At 52.5% G+C, this 26,170-nt stretch overlaps 2 protein-coding genes across 6 annotated transcripts in view; one reads left to right on the top strand and one right to left on the bottom strand.

The window, feature by feature from the left end:
* The first annotated feature begins 1,966 nt into the window (after positions 1 to 1,966).
* LHX6 (LIM homeobox 6) lies at positions 1,967 to 16,603 on the top strand. Of its 3 annotated transcripts, XR_001874005.1 has the most exons (10): positions 1,967 to 2,071; positions 2,375 to 2,557; positions 2,634 to 2,755; positions 8,223 to 8,443; positions 10,746 to 10,846; positions 10,928 to 11,023; positions 12,654 to 12,828; positions 13,486 to 13,589; positions 15,273 to 15,954; positions 16,208 to 16,603. XR_001874005.1 is itself a non-coding variant. In XM_017810224.1 (9 exons), exons 1-9 carry the CDS (start codon positions 1,967 to 1,969, stop codon positions 15,291 to 15,293), a joined length of 1,128 nt encoding a protein of 375 aa, XP_017665713.1. In that variant the 3' UTR covers positions 15,294 to 16,603. The 3 variants fall into 3 exon arrangements, 2 of the variants coding, with proteins under 2 accessions (XP_017665713.1, XP_017665714.1); XM_017810224.1 differs by having other exon boundaries at positions 15,273 to 16,603; XM_017810225.1 differs by lacking the exon at positions 13,486 to 13,589 and having other exon boundaries at positions 2,005 to 2,071; positions 15,273 to 16,603.
* Positions 16,604 to 18,197: 1,594 nt separating this feature from the next.
* Positions 18,198 to 26,170, bottom strand: part of MORN5 (MORN repeat containing 5) — a 15,142-nt gene continuing 7,169 nt past the window's right edge. For all 3 annotated transcript variants that reach the window (XM_017810228.1, XM_017810227.1, XM_017810229.1), the window contains exons 5-6: positions 19,531 to 19,648; positions 18,198 to 18,305 (exon numbers count right to left, since the gene is read on the bottom strand). In XM_017810228.1, coding sequence (XP_017665717.1) covers positions 19,569 to 19,648 — 80 coding nt within the window. In that variant the 3' untranslated portion in view covers positions 18,198 to 18,305; positions 19,531 to 19,568. The remainder of the gene's footprint in view (positions 18,306 to 19,530; positions 19,649 to 26,170) is intronic.

The following is a 26,170-nucleotide window of genomic DNA, read 5'->3' as shown; positions in this document are numbered from 1 at the left end:
AACACAGAACATTCCCAACCCCAAATTTTAGGATTCTGTATGAGCTACTGTTTGACACACTGCCACCTCTTGCTACCTTGTACGAGCTCCAGCTCTGGTGGAGGGAGCACATGGGGGTAAGTAAGAGTGTGGATGGAGTTGGTGCTGATACCCTGTATCCACTGCTTTGCATTCCCCAGGCACGGCCCAGGCCCTGCTCCTGGTGCAAGGGGCACATTGGAGATCTGCCCAGTCTCAGCAGTGAGGGCAGGAGACCTGCTGCCTGCAGAGGCCAGGAGATGATCCCAAGGCTGGGGAATGGCCGAGGCTGGGTTGGAGTCACCCTGTTCCTGAGCCTCTTCTGACTCTGTGGGGCCCAGAGAGCCTGGTCTTTAATGAGCAGCACAAGTGTGAGTGGGGCTGGGTGGTACTGGGCCGTGGTGCTGAGCCATGGCCATCACAGCCCACCTCACTCTGCGATGGAAACAAACCCTGCATGGCCCTGCCTCGACTGGCTCTGCGTAGGGGGACAGACAGCTTTCGTGGCTGTGTCCATGAAAACTCCTACGTGTTTCTTCTGGAGCAGCCAGAGCTAATTGAGACCCTGCCAGCGAGAACGAGGGGTTTAAATTGTTCTTTCTCAGCATCCCGCCTCTGCACTTGTCCATGTTCCCCCCATGCTCGGGCCTCTGCGGAGCTGGGGACAGATGGGAGGACGAGCTGGTGGGCCTTGGGCTCTGTTTCCTGGGGGTTTCTCTGGCTTTTCTGCAACCTCGATGTTTAAACCTAATGCCTTGTATTTATTCTAAAATGGCTTTCATCTGATTTCCCTCTCGGTTAACAATTTAGCTGTCACAGTCAATAACGGCGAGGATCCATCCCCGGCCGCCATCAGCTCACGTTACCGTCCTGCAATTACCCGGCGGTGGCACCGCTGCCGGGGCTTTGCTGGGGAATTATCAGGTTACTAATGAAGCCCGGGCAGCGGCGGGCGGCCAGACGCCGCGGCGGTGGGCGCGATCCCCGCCGCCGCGACCCGCGGGGGGCTGCGGGGCCGTCCCGGACCGTGCGCCCCGTCGGGGCGGGCAGCGGCGGGGCAGCACCGGGACGAGCCGGACCGGGGGTCCCCCCTGCCCTTCCCTTCCCTGCCCTGCCGTCCTCGCCGCGCCCGCGGGCGGTGCCGCCGCCGCAGGTAGCGGGGCCCGGCGGGGCGGGCGGCCCCCGGGGCGCGGCGGGGGGGGCGCCGCTTCCTGCCCGGCCCGCGGCCGCCCCCGGCGGGGGAGCGGGGCCGGCGCGGTTCCCCGCCCGGCTCCCCGCCCTTCCTGCCGCGGCCGCGGGACGCGCCGCCCGCGGGCACGGAGCGCGGCGGCGGCGGGCGGAGCGGGGCGCGCCCGCCCCATGCACCGGAGCCATGGGGGCGGGCAGCCCCGGGGCCCGGGCCGCCGCGCCCCGGCCGGCGCCCAGGCGGGCAAGGTGAGCGCTGCCGCCGCTGCCGTCGGGGCCGGGAGCGGGGCCGGGGCCGGGCCGGGGCTGGGGCCGCTCGCTGCCTCCCGCGCCGGAGGGGTGGATTTTTCCATCCCGGCGTTTTCTGGGGCGTTTTGTGCTCGGCGGAGGGAGAGGGGGAAGAATTTCGATTTTTAATTACTACCATTAAAAAAATCAAATTTGCAATTCTTTGGGTGGCCTGATGGATTCCCTGATTGACAGCCGGAATTGACACTCTGGTACCTCTTATCTCGGGCATTTACGGCAATTTCTAATTGCAGGTAGTTTGGGGGGTTTTTCAGCGCCTTGGCTCGCATGGGAACCGAGCGATTACTTCAAGAGGCCCGGGTTAAGTGCAGGCAGGGGGAGAATTCAATCCACATTCAAATTGCTTCATTAAAGAGACGCAGCTTTTGTTGCAAAGGATTTAAATGGCCACTAGAAAGTTCTTATTTATTGTTTTGAGGCGGTTTATATAGGGTGCCCCGCGCTCGCCCGGCGCATGGAGCCGCAGCCTCCCTCTCCCGCTCTCTCCATCAAGGTGATGCCTCCGGAGCCGCTGCCCAAGGGGAGCGCCCGCTGTCTCGATCCGCACTCCCGCGCCATGGTAAGCGGGGCCGGGGGCTGCGGCGACTCGCCGGGACCCGCCGGGCCGGGGATGCGGGGTCGCACTGGGCCGGGGATGCCGGGAGCGGTGGGGATCCGCCGGGCAGGGGGCTGCGGGAACGCGTCGGGCCAGGAATTACGGGGTTCCCGCCGGGACCCTCCAGGCCAGTGTTGTCAGGGGTTTGTGGGTGCCCGCCGGGCCGGGGATGCCGAGAGCTTCGGGGACCCGCCGGAACGCTCCGGTTCGGGGCTGCGGGGAACGGCGGGGCCCCGGCTGACGGCCCCGCGGCGGCTCTGCCCGCAGTCTCAGCCCGACGGGGAGCCGCTGCCCGGCGCCCTGGAGAAGGAGGACGCCCGCTCAGCGCCCAGCACTCCGTCCACGCCGTCCGTCTGCTCCCCGCCATCCTCTTCCTCCTCCACGCCGTCGGCCGGCAAAAACGTCTGTTCCAGCTGCGGGCTGGAGATCCTCGACCGGTACCTGCTGAAGGTGAGCGGGGCGGGGGGCGGCGGGGGCGGCGGGGGGCGGCGGGTGGCCCTGGGTCTCAGCCTCTTCTCTGCCGCAGGTGAACAACCTCATCTGGCACGTCCGGTGCCTGGAGTGCTCCGTGTGCCGCACCTCGCTGCGCCAGCAGCACAGCTGCTACATCAAGAACAAGGAGATCTTCTGCAAGATGGACTACTTCAGGTAGGGACCGGGCCGGGGCCGCTCCGAGAGGCTCAGCCGCCGCCGGGTGCCGCGGGGCCGGGGCCGCTCCGGCACTGCCGAGGGGAAGGTTTGGAAAAGCTGCCGGGCTCCCCGGAGCAGCCGGGCGGGAGATGACCCTTGGGGCATGGGAAGAGAGGCAGAAAGGGAGGTTGGGGTGCAGTTGCCCACCCTCCGGAGGGGTTCCTGCCCCCCGGCCGTGGCTGTGCGGGCCGCCCCGAGCTCCCCGTCTCGGCGGCGGGAGCGCCCGGCTCCGTGGGTGCGGCGTGGCGGGGATGGTCCCCGCGGCGGGGAAACGGGGATGGGATGGAATGGCCTCGTCCCGGCTCTTGCCGGAGGGTAAATTGGTGCTGCCGGCCTGCGGTGCCCGGTGCCTTTGGGGAGCTCCTGTCCGAGCTGCGGCCCCGCAATCGCCGGAGCGTCCGCAGCGGGAGCGCGTTACGGAACCGAAACGAACGACGGGCGGTGGCTGCGGTCCTGGGGCTCGGGCCGGACCCGCACCCCCGGAGCAGCCTGTCCCGCAGGGAGGATGTTTTGTCTGCGTCAGTCTTTCTGTTCTAAACCTTAACCCACGAATTTTCCCCTAATTTGAGTGGAACGAGGGGATTGAGTATCTTGAGCTCCTCTCCAGGGTTTAACTAAACATCGGAACCCCCGCTCTGACTTTCCCCATCCTACCAGGATGAGGGAATGCTGTTTGACCGGAGAGGAAGGGGAATGGCGGGCAGGAAATGGGAATGACCCCGGCGGGGCGCAGGGGGCTCGGAGCATCCTCTGGCCGCGGCGGAGCTCGGGGCTGCCCCGGCGGCAGCGGGCAGGGGAGTTCGGGGGGCACCTCGGAGATTCCTCCGGTGGTTTTTATTAAAGGGTCTGCAAATACCCGATTTTCCGCAGCTCAGCCCCTGCCCCCGCCGGGCTTGGTGCGGTGCCGCCGGGGGTGCGGGGCTCGGAGAGCCGGGTCGGTCCCGGAGTCACGGAGCTCCGCGTCCTGTCCGATGGTGGTGGTTGTTGTTATTATTATTATTAGTTATTGTTATTATTTTTAAACTTCAATTTTCGATGATTTCACCGAAATGTCCCCCACTCCACATAGAAAGGCTCAGGGAGTCCCGTGGCCACGGTGATGTTTTGGGGCACTTTAAGCGTTTTCATTCATTTATCACCATTCTGGTGCCGTTGATGTGTGGTTTATTTTTGGTTTATTTTTGAGAGCGAATCTTTCCAAAGGCGGTTTTAAAGTAGCGCCGGGATCTCGAAATGACCTTCGAGCAAATGTGGCAAATAACAGCGTTGAAATTAATCTGTTTCGCGAACCCCCCGTCTGAGCAGCCCCGATCCCCTCGTTCGGTGGGAGCAGCCGGGCTGTGCGCGTCGGTATCGACGGGCCAAAGGGAAACAAAACGAAAATCGCGGAAGCCGCCGCAGGACGCTCCCGGTTCCTGCGGCAACCGTTCGGGGGGCGCGGGGGCTCCCAGCCCGCGCTCCGCAACTTGCCTTTTGCACTAAAAAGTGGGGATTTGGGGAGATTTTTTTTTTTTTTTTTTTTTTTTTTGGAGAATCTGAGCGGCGGCGCTCGGAGCCCGGCGGCTGCGGATCTGCCTCTCTCGCCCCAGCCCCGCGGGGATCGCTGCGACCCCCGGCCGAGCCCCGGGCCGGCCCCGATGCGGTGGTCGGGGGCAGCGGGCGGGGGTCGCTCCCGCGGCGGAGCCCGCCGGGCTGAGCCGCCGCCGTCGGTGCCGGTGCGTGGCTGCTCACCAGGGCTGGGGCCGGGGCAAATCTCCCCCGCTGTCCTCAGCCAGCTCGGCTCGTTGGCCGCTCCCTCCTGCACCCGCCCGGCCCTGGGAACATGCCGGCCGGCATCTTGTTGATTCCGGCCAGTGGGACTCAGCGCTTGGCGCAAAACAAACTTGACCCTTGGGATGGATTTTAAAAATTGTATTTATTGTTTGCTGTAGATGAAACGTGTGGGGTTTTTTTAAAGCAAAGCAGAAACCCCAGCCTAATGCGTGTGGTTTGGAGCCAAGGCAGATGGAAGGGGCAGAGGGATGCTCTGCACGAGCACACGGATGTTCTATCACTCCGGTGCTGGCTCTGACACTGGTGCTGTTGGGGGACGCTGAGGATGGAGGCTGACAGGCACAGGGCTGTCATGTCACAGCCCCACTGCCCACGGGGAGCATGTTTAGGCCTGCTCTGTCCGAGTGTCGCTTCCCTGTCCCCGTGAGGGGCTGTGTAGAGGTGCTGGCACTGCTGTGGCTCCGCGGCCTCATGTTCGTTTTTAAGCAAATGCTGCTGTTTCCTGTGTCTTGTCAAATAATTACGTTTGGCGTCCAAGGCTCCAGTGCTTCAAGGAGAACCAAATTAAAATTGGATCTCATTGAGCAGAACATTGTGTTCCTGGGTGATGCAGGGGCTGCTCATAGCCAAGCTCCCACAACTCCGGTCACCCCGAGGCCTGGCATGATCCCGATGTGATTCCTGCTGTGCCCCTCTGTGACCTCGATGGGCAGCCCACAGGCATGTGAGCATGGGGTCACTGGCCTGGCTGTGGCTCAGGTGGGCTCCATCACCTCAATCAATGCTCCAGCTTGAGCACTGCCGTGTCACAGCATGAAGATGCTCTCTGAGGCACCCGCTGCTCTGCTGGGAGATTGGGGTGATGTTTGGAAGCTGCAGCTGCCTCTGAGGGCTGCGTCTGGGGCTTCCTACAGAGTGGAACCAGGAGATATTTGGAGCTGTGAGCGGCCCTGGGGCTGGGTGTCCCTTGCCCTGTCCCCACAGGCAGGGATGGACAGCAGGGCTCAGGGAGCTGTGGCGTGTGAGAGCCAGGACACACCAGAGCGTCCTCCCACCTCTGCTCTTCCCACTCCCCAGATGATGCAGCCGCCCCTGGGGGAGGTGGGATGAGTCTCTCTGGGATGAGTCTCTCTGGGATGAGTCTTTCCTGGTAATGTTGTTGTCAGCTCTCATCTCCCAGGGTTAGCCTTTGTGGAGGGCCATCAGCATCTGCTCACTCAACCACAAACCATGCACGTGAGGTGTGAGCCGATGGCTCTGGGAGCGGTTGGTGATGCTCCTGCCTGTGCCACAGTGCTGGGCTTGGATAAAACCTCTGGCTCTGCGTCTCTTGCTGCAGTGCAGCCCTGCCACCATCCCTGTCCCTGTCCCTGTCCCAGCCAGGCAGGTGGCAGGGGCCATGCGGAGCCCCTTTCCTGGTGCTTCGTTCTTTGGGCTCTCTCTGCCCTGTGAGCTCAGGGCACTAATGCCGGTGTTCTGGTGGAGCTCTTCATTTGTGGCGGTGACGGGTTGGGGCAGAGTTTTCACAGGCATTTCCCTCCCTGTTCCTGCGGTGCTGGCAGCAGCGGGCCCACAATGATGGTCCCTGTGGTGGCAGTGTTGGATGACAGTGGGTGCTGTGCCTGGCCCCAGCTCACCCTGGTTTCTGTACAGCCCAACTGCTGCAGCAGTGCTGCAGACGGGGGTTGGCCAAGAGCTGCAGGCGCAGCGTCAGCGGTTGCCGGTGCCGCAGCCTGTGCAGCCCCGTGCCCACATTGCTGCTGAGCCTCAGCGTCTCTCTGGGTGCTGTTGGTGCCGTGGCTCTGTAGGGGACAGTGGCATCAGTCCCTGACTGTACTGGCTGCCCTGTTCCCACGAGCTCCCGCGCCTTTGGCAGCCCCTGTTCCACTCCCTGGGCACCGCCACCAACCCAGGGGTCCTGCCTGGCCCCAGGGGGGACTCCATCCTGTGGGTCTGGGGCCTCCTGAGCATCTCCCCCAGACCCCAGCTGGTGTGTGATGGGGGTGTGTGACCTTTCCTGTGCAGTGCCCAGTTTTCCCCATCCCCGTGCTGTGCTCCCCCTGCACAGGCTGGGATCCGAGCAGGGAGCAGCCATCACCACGTGCCATTAGCTCGGTGCACTGCCCCTCGCTTGATACTGCTCAGCAAGTACGACTGTTTACATAGCACATTGTTCAAAGTAATTCAATTTACAGGAATGATCTTTACTTCTAAATAAAAAATTAATATGGTTCTTTTGTTTGTGCGTTTATATAAACGAGCTGGCACGAAGTCAGTTTACAATGTTCCCATCTGAAGTAAATTAGTGAAGTCTCTTAGCTAAGTCTCTGTATAATTTCAGCACAGAAATGTCCTCTTTCTTTTTTTTTTTCTTTTTTGGTCAGCTATGGTCAGGCTGAAAAATTTAGACCCTTCGTTTCCTCCCAAATAGTTTTGCAATTAGTAATTCCAGCACAGGACGGTCTTTCTACATCTTGTTGAGCCCACGGTGGGCGGCAGCTCTGTGGTGTGGGGTCGGGCACAGGCAGTGTGTTGGTTGTGGTGGCCTGACCTGGGCTCTGTCACTGCCTGTCCACAGCACCTGGGGCCACACTGGACAGTGAATTGAGGGGTTTGTGGTGCGGGGTCTCTCCTGTTGCTCGGTGTGGTTGTTTCTTCTTGGTGTTTTGTGCCTGTGCTGAGAGATTCAGGAGCTGCTTGGGCAGGGCTGGCAGTGGCTCTACTCCCTACTGTGGTGGGGGCTGGTGAGAGCCCCTGGGGAGCCTGAGGTGGCAGTGGCAGTGCTGAGGCTGTGCTGGGAAGCGCGGTGGCTGCAGTCGGGGCTGTGTCAGAGCCAGCACCAGCTCTGCAGTGGCAGAGGACAGGCTCCTTTCTCCCCTGATGCTTTTGCCACTGCTCATTGCATTTATTTTTTTAAGCAGCAGCAATACTGAAATGCAGAAATCAAACCAAGGCTGTGCCTGGCTCCTCCTGGCAGGCACTAGCCTGGGGGTTCAGGGCCGTGGGGGCACATCTGCTGCTCCCCGTGAATCGCCCGCCCTTGGCCGTTGGCATGCTGGCAGGAATGGAGGTTTTCAGGAGTGCACGATCACACGGTGCAGGGATCCTGGCTGTCTTGTTGCCTCTTCATTGTGCTGAGCTACCTTCCAGCATAGCTCACTCCAGCACAGTCATCATCCTCTCGCAGCGATGAGACCTCCTCGATGGAGGAAAAACCAGATGCGTGCGCCCGTACGTGTGAGGAGAACACACATGGTTTGATTTATGGCAGTGGGAGAGAACCAGCTCTGACACAGTTTCCATCCGAGTCTCACACTGGCTGTTATCAGAATGAAAAATCCCACGGGCTTGGAAGCTGATTCACGGTGCTGCGTCACCTCAGCCCCTCGGCTGCATCTGGTGCTGCAGGGCTGTGGCGAGTCACACCCCGCTGCTGCCCACACCACTGTCCACAGCACTGCCCACACCACTCCCTGGGGAATGGCACCCATGGAACAGTTTTGTTGTATCTTTCCATGCTGTGGGATTCGGGCTGGTTCAGGGTGAGCGATGGGGTCAGCAGCAGCTCCTGCGCCCCAACATCACCCTGCCTGTCCTCACCCTGCCTGTCCTCACCCTGCCTGCCCTCACCTGCCTCTTCTCCCCCCCGCAGCCGGTTCGGTACGAAGTGTGCCCGCTGTGGCAGGCAGATCTACGCCAGCGACTGGGTGCGGCGAGCGCGGGGCAATGCCTACCACCTCGCCTGCTTCGCCTGCTTCTCCTGCAAGCGGCAGCTCTCCACCGGCGAGGAGTTTGGCCTGGTGGAGGAGAAGGTGCTGTGCCGGATCCACTACGACACCATGATAGAGAACCTCAAGAGAGCAGCAGAGAACGGTATGGACCCCCAGCACTGCGGTCACAGCCTTGCCCCGGGGACCATGCAGGGTGTCACTGTCCCCTCCCCTGACCCTCATCCTGGGGCGTCGGGGTCGGTCGTGTTGTTGCCAAAAAGGGATGATGGGTGGCCATGGGGTGGCTTGAGCACAAGGCCCTGGGCTGGCAGAGTGCTCACGGGGGTGGCCAACGTGCTGGCAGCACCTGCGGCTCATGGCAGACCTGCGTGCCATGGGTGGTACCGGGGACGAGTGCCTGGTCCCGCACAGCCCGGCATGCAGTGTGTGAGGAAGCTGTTGGGACTTTGAGGCTGTGAGTCATAAATCTAGAAGGTGGGATTGGCGATTTGACAAAACCTTCCCATCATTTTCCACCCGCCCTGCCCATCCTGGGCCATGCTGCTCCCAGCTGGATGGTGCTGGCCAGCCTCCAGTGTCCCAGTCGGGTCAGTGACACTGAGGTCACATGGCACCACAGCTCCCGTCCCCTTGAGCCCAGCCCCATCCTCCTGCATGGCAGTGGCCAGAGATGCTTGGAGGAACAAATCTGTGGGGTTAGTCCAGTGTAGTGCACAGAGAAACCGGGCAGTGCCACGGCATGTCCTATGTTGGAAAGTACCTCAGTGCATGGTGGGCACAGGCAGTGACACGCCGTGCCCCGGCCCATGCAGCATGTGGAAACCATTAACAACCTGACGTGAAAATAACATGTTTCTGTTTACTGTGTTTGAGTAAGAGAATGAAAACAGAGTGCCCAGACAGGCTGGGAGGGTCCCGGCTCAGGACGTGGCTCACGGCATGTTGGTCCATATGGTCAGCTGCTGCGGAGGCGTGAGGGAGGCGGTGGGGACAGGGATGGAGAGGGAGATGCCACGTGGCCTGGAGGAGCAGTTTGGTGCGAGGACAGCAGGATCTGGCACCAGGGAGCCTCACAGAGCTGTTACCCCAGCTGAGGGCTGGGATGGTGGGTTTTCTGCTGCTCGGAAGGACCTGCTGGTGTGGGCTGAGCACCACGGTGTTGGGCAGCATTGGGGCACCTGATGAGTGCCCTGTATGGGTACCTCTGTCCAAGTGTCCCCTGCTTTTGAGAAGGGGGTGGGATCACTTTGGAGAGCTGCAGTTGCTGTGAAGTTGGAGGGCCATGCTCCCCCCTCTAGCAATTACCCAGCAATTTCTTCTGCACATGAGGTTTTACATACAAGAAAAATAAACAGATGTTGCTGAAGTCAGAGTCCCATTCATCATCCGAAAAGAACAAGTCAAACTATATGAGAAAGTCCTTCAACTCAAGCCAAGACAATCACAGCCTGGTCCAGCTTGTGGAGCGAGCGCTGGGCTGTGCAGGCGCATCCTGGGAGTGGGGTGAGCGCCAGCCCTGCTCGGCCTTCCTCCCTCCTCCATCCCTCCTTGGTGCTTCACCTACACTGCTGAGAGCAGACAGGCATGGCCTGGGCTGCAGGGGGGACCCCAGTGAGGAACGAGGGACCCCAGCTCTGGCCACCCTCCCTGTAGGCTCACCCCGACACTGTGCTTGGCAAGTGGGAGGTCGGTGTCCCCCTGGTGTGTCCCCCTTAGTGTGGCTGCTGCTCAGGGCATGGGCACCCCAAGGCCGTGGGGACAGTGTTACTCCTTCTGCTGCTCAGGGACCCAGGAGGAAGAGGAGATCAGGGTGCTGGGAGGGTTTGGAGCTGCAGAAAGGAGCAAAGAGCCCATTGAAACTCTGAGCAAATGAAACGACTCATGGAAGCAGCACCGGTGGAGGAAAACGGGGTCACAGGGAGCAGCACAGGGCAGGAGTGATGGATGTCGGTGAGCCCAGCAGAGACAGGGTCCCTTCCAAGCCGCTCCCTGGAGGATGTGGCCGAGTAGTGACCACGAGTCAGGGCCAGTGGGACATCAGTGCTTGCCCTCACACACCACCTTGACATCCCTCTTCCTGCTGCTGTCTTCCTGTCCCTTATTCCCCAGGGCTTCCACCACTTGCTGCATTTTTCTTAATTCAACAGTAAACACTTTGGGGGAGGTGGTGTCTCCTTCCCAGTGTGCTGAGGGGCTCAGCAGCCCAGGGCAGCTCCCAAGGGATAGTGCTGGCTCTACTCTTTCTGCTCCCACTTGCAGCAAAGGATGCTGTGGGTGCCCCACCCTGCCAGGCGTGTTGTCCCTTGATTGAGGGGATGCCGTGGGTGCCCCACACTGTGATGCCACTGGCCGTGCTGTCCCCCAGTTGAGCAGCTGCTGCATGTGGGGGTGCCAGGTGGGCAGGGGAGTTTCTGACCTGTGGCTCATGGGCTTCTCTCCTGCAGGCAATGGGATCACGCTGGAGGGGGCTGTGCCCTCGGAGCAGGACAGCCAGCCCAAGCCAGCCAAGAGAGCCCGCACCTCCTTCACCGCCGAGCAGCTGCAGGTAGGGGGGCTGGGCCGGGGGGGCTGGAGGGGCTGTGCCTCCCCAGCCTCATCCTGAGCCCCTCTCTCCTCTCTCCCACAGGTCATGCAGGCACAGTTTGCTCAGGACAACAACCCCGACGCACAGACGCTGCAGAAGCTGGCGGACATGACGGGGCTGAGTCGGAGGGTCATTCAGGTGAGGGGCAGCTGGGTGGGCTCTGTTGGCTGAGCAGCCCCAAGCAGGGCAGGGAGGGTGCACCTAAAGGCTGGCACCAGACAGGGCTCACAGCCCCGTGGCCCCTCACTCCTGCACATCAACCCCACGACATGCAGCATCCAGCAGCTTCCTGCTGCCTCCCCAGCGTGTCAGCTCACTGGCTCCTGTAGCAATGCCAGCACCATTCTCCCTCTGTCTCTCTTGTGGGTTTTCTATTTGTTTTTCCCTCCTAGGATGCAATGAAACAAACCCCCGTGCAGCCCCAATAAATCACCAGGTGGGAAAGCTGCCCATTAGCACAGTGTCCTGGAGCTCTGTGCTCTGCCCCAGCTCAGGCAGCGCCGGAGCTCCCCTGGCAGTCAGTAGCAGTCCCTGCCATGAGCAGGCAAAGTTCTCAAGCTTCAGGAGGCATTGGGATTGAGAAGTTTAAAGAAAAAGGGGTTTTGCAGCCCCAGGGGACGTGGTGGCAGGGAAGTCCCCACACTTGTGCCGGGAGGGGAGGGAAAGTGATGCTGTAGGGACTGAGAAATGTCCCCTCTGCAAATCCCAGCTCATCATCCCTGCAGACAGCCCAGCTTTGCCTCTCGGTGACATTTATACTCATCATTTTAATGTTCTGCTGACATACTTTCTGCATACAATAAAAAACACAAATGATGAAAATAAATTTGGAGCTTTCATCGGGGATTGTTTTGTCAATGACACATTTAAATTTTGTGTGTGAAAATCTGGCTCGAGTGTCCATTACTGAGATTCTTCATTTAGCTAAAGATCAAGCAGGCTGCACACCAGGTGATTTTTTTATGTGGATATTTTTCAAAGGCGCTTTAAACAGGAAACAATTTGTCAAACGCTTATGACTGTTTCCTTCTCTGTGGTCCAGTGTGCTCAGCCTCAGAGAGCTGATCTTCACTCAGCCTTGGAGAAGGTTTTTACTCCCAGCTATCTTTCAAAAATTAAAGCATAAGAAACAAATCACCTCCTCAGCATAAAAAAACCCTTCCATGCATGTTTTATCTCTAGGATGTAATTCCCTAACTATTCCTTTAATTAGAAGCACTGAGATATGGTCAGAGGGCTCATACCTGCTGCTCACACAGACTAGGGCTGTGTCTCACCACAGTACCCTCCTTTCTCAGCTTTAATATTCTGTTGATGTGGGTTTTGAATATGGTACAAGTGTATTAAACCAATATTGTTTTCATCATCCTTAAAGTCACAACATCTCCTAATCTAACCTTCTGCTTGGTCTTGTCTCCCCTTGTTCCTCTCCTTGCCAATGCTCACATGTTTCCCAACTGATTGATCTCAGCTGTGCTTTTAGCCCAGGTGAGCTGGGGCTGCAGCCTAAGATTTAAGACCTTGAAAGGTGCTCCCATTCTTTGCAGAGGAGTTGAACAGGGACAGAGCTTTGGTTTCACTCATGTTCTAGTGGGTGTAAAATAAAGCTGTGGAAACCAGTGAAACGCTGGTTAGGGGCAGATTTCTCAGTTTTATTTCTTTTTTTTTTAATGCTTGGAGCAGACACCCACCCTGGGGTTGCAGTGAAGGACCACACTTCAATCCAGTTGTCTCTGAGTTGACACAGCATTTGCTGCTTTTGTTTCAGGTTTGGTTTCAAAACTGCAGAGCCCGCCATAAAAAACACACCCCCCAGCACACGGTGCCGCCCTCGGGAGCGCCCCCGTCCCGCATCCCCTCCTCGCTCTCCGACGACATCCACTACTCGCCCTTCAGCAGCCCCGAGCGGGCCCGGATGGTGACGCTGCACGGATACATAGAAAGTAAGAGGGGAGAGTGGCCGGCGGGGCTGCGGCGCTGGGGGGACTGGGGGGGCTCGGGGAAGGGCAGGGGGAGCTCCACCGGAGCAGGCGGTGGCACCACGGCACAGCACTGCCAGAAACATTCCTGTGCTGCTACTCCTCCTTGTGCCTGGTGAACTCTGCCTTTGGGATTTTCTGAAGGGCTGTTAATGTGGGAGGCTCAGATGAGAGAGGGAGGGGACAGAGGGCTGCTGCTCTTTCCCTCCATACCTCATCCTCAGAAAAGCCACTGCCTGGGTTTTACCTGGCTGATCCTTGGCCCTCCATGAGTTCTCTGTGTCATGGAGGAGAGCTGTGAGTGTGCCCTGTTGAGCTCGGTGCTCAGTGCTCTCCTTCCTTCTCCGAGCAGCAGAGTTGCTTTCCTTAACAATTTCAAGTGCTGGTGAATGATTTGTGAGTGGTGGGCAGCTTTGGTCATGCCAGGGTGGAGGCTTTGGCTCCGTGGCTCTTGTGAGGCTTCTCCCCTCCTATGGGCTCCTGCTGTGCCTCTGCCTGATCCATGGGGCACCTCTTGCTCCATGTGTGTCCCGAGCTGCTCCCGGTGGAGGCCTGGCCGTGCCGGCTGGAGGGCTTGTGTTGTTTGTAGTAACAGAGGCTGAAGCCTCTTCTCATCCACAGGTCAGGTACAGTGTGGACAAGTGCACTGTAGACTTCCCTACACTGCTCCACCAGTGCACCTCAAAGCAGACATGGAAGGACCACTATCTAATAGGGGTGAGAAGGTAATTGTAGTCCCTGCTCCAGGCTCTGAGGCCGACCCTCCACTGTAGCAAAGATTTGTGTAACATCATTGCCACCGCTGTCTCCTGTCAGCATCACTGCTTCTCCATGACCTCCCATGTGTCTGTCCTTAGTCTTGGTGGCCCTCAGTTGATGTACCCACTGTTGGTCAGAATGGCATCACTTTGTTCTTCACTAAACACCCCTCCTTGTTGTGAAGTGCTGCATTCCCTGAAGGATTCTCACGTCCTCCTGCTGACTCCCCTCTCTGGTTTCTCCCCTTCCAGTGTGCCCTGAGCTCCGTCCTGCTCCGTTCCTCTGTTGATAACAGAGCAGGGGGGACTGTCAGCATGTGCTAACTTCCCAGTTTTCCATGAGTTAACAAAAACAATTCATTTCTTGTGGATTGCAGTATTGCTTAAAAAAAACCAAACAAACAACTGGCTGTTACAATATCTGAAGCAGGAATGTTATTTCACAATGTCTGGCCAGGGAACAATATTGCATGTTGATATTTTTCTGTGCAGTGCTTCCAGTATCCAATACACGGCTTATTGGGGGCAAGACTTCTCAAACATGCTTAGGCTTGTAAGATTTTATTCAGAGTTCCAGTTTCAGTGACTTTCCTTTGAGGAAATACTGAGCCTTTGGCAACTCTTAGTGGTTTTAGCTTTTGTCTTTACTGTTAGAAGTTCTCAGCATCTCTCTTTTCAGCTCTCTCTCAGTGCAGCAGTGGCAGCTTATTGAGCTCTGTTTCAGCGAGCACAAGCAGGGGAAAAGGAAAGTTACTTTTTCAATCTAAATGCTACCATTTTTTCGTGATACTTGCACAGTGAGCTGGAGAGTTTTCAGAAAATATTATACAGTCCCAGTGCTGTCATTCAGAGAAGCTCCACTGCAGCAAGCAGCTCCTGATTTAAATGCAATTACTTGCTCACAGCTGTTGCAGAATGGGGTTCTCAGGACATGGAGCTGCCCCCCAACCAGCTCCTTTTCCACACAGTCACTTGCATGTTGAATTCCTGAAAACTGAAACAGCTTTTTTTTCCACATCCAAAATTTTTTAAAAGCAGTGATAGCTGAGATCCTGGGAAAACACTTGTAAACGCTAAGTCTCTGTTTCCCTTCTCCCATGGGGCACCCCCCACCCTCCCCTCAGGGTGCCCAGTGCAGTGGCTGGTGAGATCTGAGTTGTGACCAGCTCAGTGGCTGCTTCCCTTGCCCAATGGCAAGGGCAGGGGCTGTATTTGCAGAGCAGTGAGGTGAAGTGGTTTGAGGGGAGCCTGTGATGGTTATCGAGGGAGTGGGATAGAGTCAGGACCACTGGTAATGGTCTTTGTCTTTCTTGGTAGCTGCTGTATCACAGGACAAACTGGTTAAATCCTGGTTTTGGTGTGCTGCCCAGTTTTGTATGGTTTCACAGCTGAAGGTGTGCCCAGAGGGGCACCTTTCCTGCAGGCTGTGCTGCCACAGTCCCGTTACCTCCTGCCTGGGCTCCTCAGTGCAGTGCCTGCATCCCTGGCAGCTCCTGGGCAGACAGTGCTTCCAGAGGGGGTTTTCCTGGGGGGAAGTGGCTTCCACAGCAGAACCCATGTCTGTCCTGTTCTCCCTGAAAGCACATTGCCGCCGTGAGTGCTGTCTGTCTCCGAAAGCAGCTAACGCTCCGCTCCCGTTTCTCCCCCCAGGTCATCCTCTTTCAGTACTGACTGCCCGGACTCTTCCTCACCTGCCCATGGCCCTACCAGCACCACTGCCCCTCAGCCGCTGACACGGCGTCCAGCCCACGGCAACTGGCATCAGTCCCAGAGGAGAAGCTCAGATCCAGCACTCCCAGTTCTTCCCATTGACCAGCACCTCACGCCCACTCCGATTTCTCCAGCGACACTCTGTGTATGTGTGTGTTGAGTGCAGAGTTACATTTGACACTTGTTTCTTGTGGACTTGTAGAATGACCGTGAGTCTCTCCAAGGCAGTGCCAGACACAGTCAAAACTAGTGACTCTACTGTGCTTGCAAATCTTGCTCCCAAACCCATGGGAATACGAACAACCCAGAACACGCTGAGTCTCAGGGGGGTCGGTGATCACCTCTGAACATAAAGGAAGGAGGAATTTACGTGGTTTGGCCTGATTCTCTTTTTGCACCAGTGAAGCGGTTCCCGGACATCCCTCCTTATTTCCACTTGCATGTGTGAAATCTGAAATGGGCTTTTTGGCTCAGCAACTCGATACATAGACAGACCTTCCTGAGCCAAACTCGCAGGTAGCCGAGACTCCACTAAGTGGAAAACATGATGCCAGCTGGAAGTAGGCAGTTTTTCTTCCTCCTCAAAGTGCTTTAGAATCACATGTCCTTTGATCACTCAAAGGTAAGTAAATCTTAGTGTTTTTCCCCCCCGTTTTATAGGAGGGGAAACAGAGATGTCCTAAACGGAGAGGAACTGTGGGGGTTGGTGGCAGAGCCAGGTTTAGCACCCTGAAGTTTTTGATTGCTGACTTGTTCTTAGAACACTGAATATCTCTCTCCTCTCACAGCCATCTGCCAAATCTTCATTTTTTAAATTTTTTTTTAAAGTTTTTTACTCTTGTTCTTTATTAACAAACTACTTTATTTCCTTGGAGTCATATCGGATCACAAATGGGTGATTTCAGAGTGTACCTACACAAAACTCTCAGACTCTCCATACTCTGGGACTGGGAAATGTTCAATGGAAGGTGACCACAAAGGTGTAGAAATGTTCTGCCCTGCTGTGGACCCAAGTTCAATCAGTGGAAACAGCCAGGTAGAAACTGGAGACCAGTTAAAAAGGTGAAGACCACAGTAAGGCCAGCAGGAACGGTCACTAGCCGAGTGGACAGCGAGGTGGTGGCGTGTTCCTCTGTCTGGCAGCGTCACTGATTCCCTCTGCCCTCCCGTTCTCCCTTGCTGGAGTGCAGCTCCTGGTCCTGCCAGGCCCTGGGATGAAGGTGCAGCCCGGGAGAACTGCTGCCGGCGGGCTCACGGCAACAGCAAAGGAAATGCTCAGCAGTCTGGCCCCGAATCAGGAAAAAGGCTCCAAAATGATCCTTCATTGACAGTAATAACAAAAAGTAAACAAGTGACCTCTGCCAGCCCTTCTCAGTTTGCACCGAGCCAAGAGCAGGTCTGTAACAAAACCTGTCTCCACGCAAGCACACGGGCCTGTCCTGCTGCTAAGTGTCCGTGAGGCCGCGCGTCCAAGAATGTGAAAGCCCACCACGAGCCACAGCCAGCGAGGGGAATGACCCATCCATGCCCCAGGAGCAGGAGACGGGAACCCATCCCTTACATAACTTGTTTTTAAGTTGAACTGTGCATACACGTGTTTTCCTCTCTGGGAGATCCTGGATCCATCTCCAGCATCGGCCGGAGGGCAGCCGTCCATCCCGCTGCTCTGGCCAGCCCCTGTTGCACACATGGCAAGGCTTCTCCTGACCATGTCCCTGAACTCCCTGTGACACCAGCGGCCAGGCACGCGGCTCCAGCTGACTGGGAATGGCCTGTGGAGATGTGGATGTCTGCTGAGGTGGCCACCAAGGTCTCTGGGTTTGAGAAGTAGCTGAGTACGAGCACACGTTGATATTGGTTGGAGCAAATGCATATGTACACACACACTCTGCTCTGTGTGTGTGTGTGTACTGAGAGAGAGTGATGGTACTACCTCGGACAGCTAGGCCAGTATCTGTCTAATTGCAGCCAGCAGCTCTATCCCCAAGTTTTGAAAGCAGAGAGGGAATTAAGTCTAGAAAATATTATTGTCACCTCCTGACGTGCGAGCGACCATTCCCAGTGTGTGACATCCCCAGTGACAAGGCACTGCCACACGCCTGCCCTGACTGGAAGCAGCACTGCAGAGGTGTCCCCTCGGGGAGGGGACGGTCACCAGTCACAGCAATTTTTGTCCTTGCCCGTAGCAATGAGTGAAGGACTGGTGTTCCCTTTGTTGGCTCTTGGTGAGTGTTTGTGATCACAGGTTGAGGTGGTTGCTGGGTTCATGTGCAACAGCCTTGAGATGCTGGTGGGGGTCAGGGGGGGGTCACCGGGGCCGACTTGGTTCTCCATTTGTGCTCACGCATCCTAATGACCATTTAGTTGTGGAATTAGTGCCGTTATTTCATTTAAGACTGAAGGAGAGACTTCAGGCTGTAACTTGCCCTGACATCCCACAGTCCTTGAGATTTCCACAACTGTTTTGTGGAGGGAGAAAAGGGTTCGATGTGTTTCTCTTCTGTCTCGGTGGTGCAATGAAAGGAAAACTATGAAATATGTATCTGCTAAATACCAACTTGATCAAAAGAAACCCCACTTGTGAAATGTACTGTATAACCCAGGGTTTGTCACCGATCCCACGGCAGGGCCGGAGCGCAAGGCAGGGGCTGAGGGGGTGTGGGTGTTTCTCTCCAGGGACGTGGGCTCACTACAGACTGTGCTCGGGGCACTTCCCCCCATAAGTAGCCAGGAGCAGCTTTGCTAATTCAGAAATCAGGCTCTGTTTATATTAAGCCCAAATTGTTTGCAAAAACTGGAAGCAATTCAGCTTGTGCAGTTTTAGAGCTAATTATGTGTATGGAAAATACTCAACTGTACCAAGAATGTAAGAAATCTTCTAATTTATTCAATACATTGTTTCACAACATATTTCACACTGACTGTTGCCACTGAACCAAACCTTATCTCAGGTCATTTGCATTCATCTCCTGTCTGTGGATTAAAAAAAAAATAAAATTAAAGTCATTCTCATTTTCTTAGTTTATTCAGTAATTGCCAGATGGGTTCTGGTGCAGCAATGCAGACTCCACGCACTAAACTTTTCCAGTTGCTATTTACAAAGCCTTTTGCAGACAGAACCCACTGAGGACAGCCAGTGAAAGGCTCTTCACTCCAGTTTAATAAGGTAACTAATACGGCTCGGCTCTGAAGGTGGAATAGCTTAAGGTTTTATCACCAGTGATTTTTTTTTTGGCTCATGCTGGTTAACCCCAATGCCTGAGCTAAAGGTGCTTACACAACTCACTCGTTGGGATGGGAGTGGGAACCAATCCTGCACTACTATCAGTGATTTATCTGTAGGATGCCAACTAAACACCAGTTTTATTTCATCTGCCAATCATTTTGTTGTAGCATGTTGCAATTCTGCATGTCTTGGCTACAATGGTTAAAAAATTTTTTCTCTGAATGAGTGGACAGTCAAGACTAATATTTATTTTAAAAAAGTAAAACTAAATTGTAAGCACTTTTTTGTAAAACCAATGTCTGTTTTGTTACATACTTTTAATGTTGTGCTTTGTAAATGTCTTATTTGTGTAATAAATAAAGTTAATGCAAGTAGAAGTGCTGGCACTTACATCCAGAAAATGATGTAATTCCATTTTATTTTATTTTTAAATACTTTCTGGCTTACTAATCAAGCAGCAACCCACCCAGTTTTCCTCTTTTATTATTTTGTTAAACTCTGGCTTCAGGAGAGTTCAACAAACGTTCGTAGTAAATGGATATAATTTCCTAGTTAGCAAACCAGTCATTAAAGAATACCTCTGGTGTACATTATTACAATGATCAATCAATATCAAAGTACTGAGCAAAAAGAGAGGAAAGGAATTCACCAGGACAGCTAACTAAAATCTGGGAAAATAATGTTGATTAAGATGGATTTGAATGACTTCAACACCGAATCTGAGGCACTCCTTTTAACAAATTGTTTTCAGGCTTAATAATGTTTATACATACTACACTGCACACCTCTCAGGAATATTATTGTGAGTACAGTCGGCTTTTTTTCCATGGCTTTTGCTCAGCATGACTGATTAAATGATTATTTCCATTTTTGTTTGTGCTGACAGAGATGACAGAAAGATTATATTCCTGTCGAGGGAAAGGGTGAGACAAATCCACGAGGACAAATTGCGTTTATTGTGACTCAGATTACCTGCTTTGCTGGAATATTATTGTCTAGCAAGGTCTGGTTTATGGTTTCGGTTTGTGCTCAGCTCTTCCACCCCCAGCTTTCCGGCAGGTCCGAGTGATCCATTCATGCTCATCATCGTCTGAAAGGGAGATAAAGAGAGCGCTAAACACCCCCGTGTCAGAGCTGCTCTCTGCAGCGCTGGGGTCCAGCTCAAACAAGCAATTTTTCCTTTGAAAAGCAAATCCGTTTTTAGCCGTTGTCGTCTCTTAGAACACTTTTTTGTTGTTGTTGTTGTTTGTTTAAAAGATCGTGTGCAGTTGTGTGGAAATTTGTCAAGGCAGGAGGTACTGGATCTGTGGCAAGGACTGATTATTTGTATGTTTGAAAAGCTTAGCTTGGGTGAACTATGAGATTTGCATGTATAGATTTTATATTTTGTGTTTTGGGCAAAATATGCAGAGAAGCGTTGAAACAATCAGAAGTTAATATAGACCTTTTTTTTTAAAATACTATACCTGTGTGGCTTGTCAGTTTATGAAAAATGAAGGTAAAGAAAAATCTATAGTAAAACCCCAGGTTCTTGTCTTCCAGCTTCTCTTTCCATGCTGTTTTTGAGATGTACGTTGTGGCAGGTATCCATAAACTGATGTAGTGGCTGAGAGACACATTTTAGACCATCTTCTGTGTCCCTTGTTAGTATTCATGTCTGTCGTATTTATTTTGAGAGCATAATGACAGTGTGGAAAGAAAATAAAAGCAAAGACAATGTAGGAAAAAAATAACTGCCCAGCAAAGTTTGAATAGAAATTCTGTATATGATTACAAAAAAATACCCTGGTGAATGTTAAGTTGTGGCTTCTTAATTCCAGGGATTTAAACAGTCTTGTCTCCAGAAACTGTTCTGCAGCCATTTCTTTTGTGTTGGTGTAGGGGAAAGGAGATCTATGTAGTAAACCAGGAAAACCAAACTTCAAAGAGCTTTGGGAAAAAATCAAAGTATTACTTAAAACAATATCTGTATTTATTTTTATATAAGTGAAATGTATTCGAGCTGCTTCTTGTGTTTACCACTGTTAACAAATCCGTAGTAGGTGCTTGTGATGTGTGTTTCTAACCTGCCTCAGGCTAGATTTTAAGAAAGAATAGATGACTGGGAGGAGGATGGAGCTGAGGGGGCTGTGACCTTGTGCTGTGACCATCCTTTGGCACAGTCAGGCACAGTCCCATTTAATCACACACTGAGCACCCTGCTCGGGTAGGTCAGAAGAGATGGAGAAAAAGCATGTTCCCTGTAAGGAGTCGAATTTTCAGGGAGATCTTTTGATTGTGGAGTTATACCTTTACATTAAAGTGACAGAGGAGCATTTGAAATGCAAAAGGTAGGAAGGTCCCGGGAATGAACTGACTGAATAATCAGTTGTGTTGTGTTAATCTAAGAAGTAAAGTATGTGACAGATTCAGTCCGTTGCACAAGTCATCAAGCTTGGTGGTTAATCTTATTGATTGTGGAGGGGTTTGAATCAAGTCAGCTTTGTCTTTCTTTTTTTTTTTTTTTTCATGCTGCCCTCCCCTTTTTCTCACTCCGGGCCGAGTGAGGCGGGCACACGCCTCCTGCGCTGCTTGTCGGGTGCTGCTCACAGGCTGCTCCCTTGGCATCCTGGCACAAGCAGGGAAGCATCCTGGTGAAAGCAGGGAAGCACGTGCCAAGGCATTTGCTCCTGTCTGTCGGCAGCGCTCCTGTGCCACCCCTGACAAGCACGGCTCGGAAGGGCCGCTGGCTGGAGGGAGGTTTCCCTCGGAGCTGCTCTCCAGTTTGCGCTGTGCTCGCAGTCACTGGGGCCAGACAAAGTGCTGGTGTCCCGCTGACCCTCTCCTGGGTTCCCACTCAGGGTCACTGGCTTTGAGAGCTCAGTTTTGGTGGGGAGTGCCCACCTTTGAGCAGCACCTCAGTGACCGTGAGTGGGCTGAGGACACACCAGGGCTGCCATTGTTCCCACAGATCAGCCACAGGGTGCTTTAATGACTGGAAAATGGTCACAATTTGGGTAGAATGGCCAAGTTCAGCTCTCTCTGTGTTTCACTGATCTCTTTTTTATTCTTTATACCTAGGAATCCCTAGGTCCGTAACAAAATGCCCTGTTAATGGTATAAACTAGGGGAAAACAGAGGGGAAAAATATGATAAAAAGGGAATTAAAAAGATGAGCACTGAATCTTGCTTAAAGACCACGCAATCCTGAGAGGCAGATTCCACCGAGGGCTGCAACAGGAATGCAAATGCGGTCCTTAAGCTTTCTTAAAAACAACACCCAAGCCATAATCAGTGTGCTGGCTTTTGTTCTATGCACTAGGTGTTCCAGACAGTAACGACGTGTCACGTGAGCCCCGGCTGCAAGCAGAGATTGTCCAGCCTGGGTGGCTCTGTGATTTTAGCTGGAATTGCCTTAACTAAAAAAAAAAAATAAAAAAAAATAAAAAATAGTTTATCTGAGCTTGTAATAATGGCAGGAAAAATTAAACTTTTTCTGCCCTGGTGAAGGAATAAGCAGAAGTTACCCAAGCTGTTCATCAGCAGTGGTATCTGGGTGTATGTGCCTCACCTGAGCACTAGAAGTAACCAGCCTGACTTTTGCTGGAGCCATCAATAACTCTCACTCAGCTGAGCACCCAGGGATAAGCACAAAGGCAGGCAGATGTAACTTGGCTTCATCTCACAGGTTTCCAGCCTATCCTTGGTTTGCCCAGGTTGTTTCCTTCTGCATTCTGGGTTTTCCTGGTCTCTGAGCAAAGCACGCAAGGCAAGTAGCTCCAAGGATTTTACCCTCTCCAGGACTATCCCAAAATGTCTCAGTTCATGCAGTGATCTGATCCCATGCAAATTAAACCCGTGTTCATAAGCCCTGCTTAACTTGCATATAGTTTATTCAGATGTAAAACTGAATGAACAAGTGAATTGAAACTTTGTGTATGAAAATGACTCAATATGAAGTAAATCCCTAGAACTGCCACCCAACCCAGTGTTCTGTACAACTGCTCCTCGGTCTAGGTAAGGGGAAATGAAAGGATTGATCCAGCATAGCAAGAAGAACCACAGCCCCAGAGATGAGAATGGCTCCAGGGCTGGCTATGGGAGAGGAGGCAGGGAAATATTAGAATGTAAAGAGTTAAGCTATGGTAAAACATACTTTTGCTACACTAAAGAAGACTGGTTGATAATTACTGTAGTTTTAGGGCTATTTGAATCAGTGCAGCTGCAACCTCTTCAGTAGTAACCCCTGAAACAAGACAAACTGGGTTTATTGTACTGAACAAGTCTTAAAGCTCCTCCCTGATTGTTAGTAATTGGCAGCAATGGACTTAACAGCCTCTTGACTACCCTTTTTACACTCTACCTGACTGTGCAGCTAACAATTTAAATCACAGATGCCGATCCTTCTTTGTGGCAGCTGCTTGTTAACTACACGTTCCTCTTTTTCTGTCACTGGCTGCTTCCATAACCCTGCAACACCAGGGTTAGATTGGAGAATCACATTTCATCAATATTTAAAATGGAATTAAACCTTGAAGTTTGATTAATGCTACCGGATAGTGAGTTGTAATTACTATTTTGCAAATTGCAATTGTTTGAATATGTTAATATGATTGTCTAAGCACATCTTCACCTTCAGAAGTAATTTTCCTTTTAAAAAAGATTTGAAAAAAAATACAAACTCTTTAATCAGTGGTAAATTATCACCCTGTGCACAATTAGGTAGTATGGGGTTCTTCATGTGGTGTGCTGAATTTTGGGTCTGCATATTTATCTTTAAAAAGTTTATCCATTTTTTTAGATTTTCCTCAGTAGAATAAACACTGATGGAACAGACTTTGCTGAAACAGGACCATGTTGATGTTTGAAGGTAAAGGAAAAAAGCTTTGTCTGAGCATTTCATTGCAATCTGGTGTGTCCCTGTGCAGTTAGTAAACATTAACCAATGTTTTCTTCCAAAGTCAATGAAATATTATTATCCTGGCATATTATTGAAATCTTGAAACTAAGAGAGACAGAGAGAGATTGTAATGGATGAGCTGTTGGAATATATGTAAGTACTGACTGATTCTCTGGAATTATTTCCTTGTGTCTCATCCAAAAATAAGATCAGTTTCTAGCACCCCCTGAATATATTTTGAATATTGTGGGTGAGAACCTCAGCCAGCCCACACTGGGACAGCTTCTCTTTTATTTTTGTGATTAATTCAGGCTGTTTTCATTAAGCAGGCAGAGGCATATGGAGCCAACCCTTGCAGGCACCTGATCTCCAGAAACAGCATCTCCCACAGTAGATGATTAACCAGGGGTGCAAGTCCTCCTGATCTCCTGTTGGACACTGTCTACGCAGTCAACAGGTCAGTTTGGAGACAGTCTCTTTAGGCAAATAAGACCCAGCTAAAGCTGTTGTTTGTAACATGCTCCTATAAGTAGCCTGTTCCAAAATTTCTTCTTCACCTGGCAAGTTTCTGCCTTGTTTTGGGTGGCTTTAGGGAAAGCTCCAAATGCCAGCCAAGTCCAAACAGGTCTGTCAAAACCCCTGTTAGGTGTGTTCCACAGTGAGCTCAAACTGCAGCTCACCCAGATCAGTGGATTTCTGCTCAGCATCTCTCCAAAATGAAACCACTTGCCTAATTTTCAATGATCAGTCTAAAAGTAGTGGCAGAAGAGACTTTCCCAGCTACCACGCTCCAGATTTATCTCTCAGCTGGGATTAGAAACAGCTGAAAATTCAGGGTGGCCTTGCTTCAGGGTGCTTCCAAGGGATGACTTGCAAACACGCTGTAATTTAGGTGCGTTTAATCTTGCTATATTAAATGCATATTGCAAAGTTTAGAATTATTTGCTTCTAGCTATCGTGTTTCTGTGTTGCTTATGGAAAGCTCTGCTGTGAGAGACTTCTGAGGACTCTGCATGTTTGGTGTCTGCCATGGTGCAGAGCAGAGACTGTCAGCAAGGACAGTATTGTCATGTAAACTTCTAGATTTGTCCTCTTTAATGTGTTCCCAGGAAACCACCTAGAAGATGTATTGGAATTAGAATATTTAGTGGCTTACATAGGGAAAAAACTACATTGTTCACCTTAAAAACCTTGTCTATGTTAGGTCTTTGTAGCTGTGTGTGATCCTGGTGTCTTAAAGGCTGACCCTACACTGGAGGCCTGATGCACTCCCCAGTGCTCCCCAAAATTCAGATCCATGGCTCCCTGCCCTGCCCAAGGGCTGTGATGGGCATTGTGCCTTTGTTATCTTGCTTCTGGTAAAGTCCCTGTGAGCAAGGAGGGAAGTCGTTCCCTAGTCTGTGCTTCCCCCAGGGCAGGGAACCAGGGACCAGCCCTGTGGGAAGAGCGGCTTTCCATGCCCATGGATTGTCAGGCTGTGTTTACAACAGGCCATCCTCCAACGGGAGCTGAGCTTCCTCTCTGTTTGCAGAGGGCCAAGCACACGCAGCCCATTGTAAACAACAATATCACTGAATTCTTTCACATCCCTGACTCCTCCCATCACCCGCGGCGCAGTTTATCGTGTTCTTCCACTGCACAATTCCAATCCCATGTGATAGGATCTCAGCCATGGATTCTGCCTGGCACACCCCTTCCATTTCCACTGCCCCCTCCGGGGCCCTACCACCTCTTTCCTTACTGCACCTGACCCCACCAACATCAAGGCTGGCAAGAAAATGGAAAATACGTTTTTTCAATTAACCTTTGCTTCCACCCACAGATTCTCACCCTTCCATTTACTTTTAATTACTGTCATTCCAAAATGGCCCCCAAATGAACTTTCCATCTCTTGTAAAACTTGTTTTCACATGGACTGTATAGTGGAATGTAAGTGCCTATAAGACTTGAGTGTAAGCTATTTAGTGGATTCACAATAGGACAGTTAGCACCCAAACAAAGGTGTTATTCTTGGCATGCCACTCTTTGGAACTGAAACTTCCACAGTTTTCAAAAAGATAAGAGCAGGAAACCACAAGGAACAATATATCTGCAAAAGCTCTAGCTACTGAAATTACCGTAGTAACTTACATCATGATGCATATGTTAATATTATCACTGCTGGCTCCAGTCTTGAATATAAATCACTTTGGTTCATAATCTGTTTTGCTGAATGGAGGATGTTTTAGATTAAAACATGTAAGCCAAATTTAATCTAAAAATATTCTTGGTTGCTCAGATGAGAAGTCTCCAAGGATCTCTGTCTGTCACCTGAGCAGACTCTGACACCGAGAAAGGCATAAGAAGTATGAATTTTGCATTCAAAATGTGCCTGATCCCAACACATTTCTATAAATAAAGATGTGAAAGGAGCATATGATGGGTAGGAGAATTGGTCAAACATTTCAAAAAAGCGTTTAGGGTAGAAGAAAAAACAAAGAGAAAACCACGACTTCCTGTAGGAGTTTGGGATCTTCATTTTAAATGGGGTAGACTCAAATGCCTCTGCCATCTTCACTGCTCATTCATTTGCCTTGCCCCTCAGCAGTCCCTGTTTGATACTTGCTAGGGTTTGGCCTCTCCTCCTTCTAAGATTTGGCTCTTAAACTAATTTATGTAAGAATTGGAGATTATTTAGGTCCAGAGCTCTCACATCGGGACAAAACCTATCTCACTAAAAAAATAGGAAGAGGT

This window comes from Lepidothrix coronata, unplaced genomic scaffold, assembly GCF_001604755.1.
Source record: "Lepidothrix coronata isolate B3197 unplaced genomic scaffold, Lepidothrix_coronata-1.0 Scaffold28, whole genome shotgun sequence".
Lineage (NCBI taxonomy): Eukaryota > Metazoa > Chordata > Aves > Passeriformes > Pipridae > Lepidothrix > Lepidothrix coronata.
This window is presented reverse-complemented; position numbering and strand designations above follow the sequence as displayed.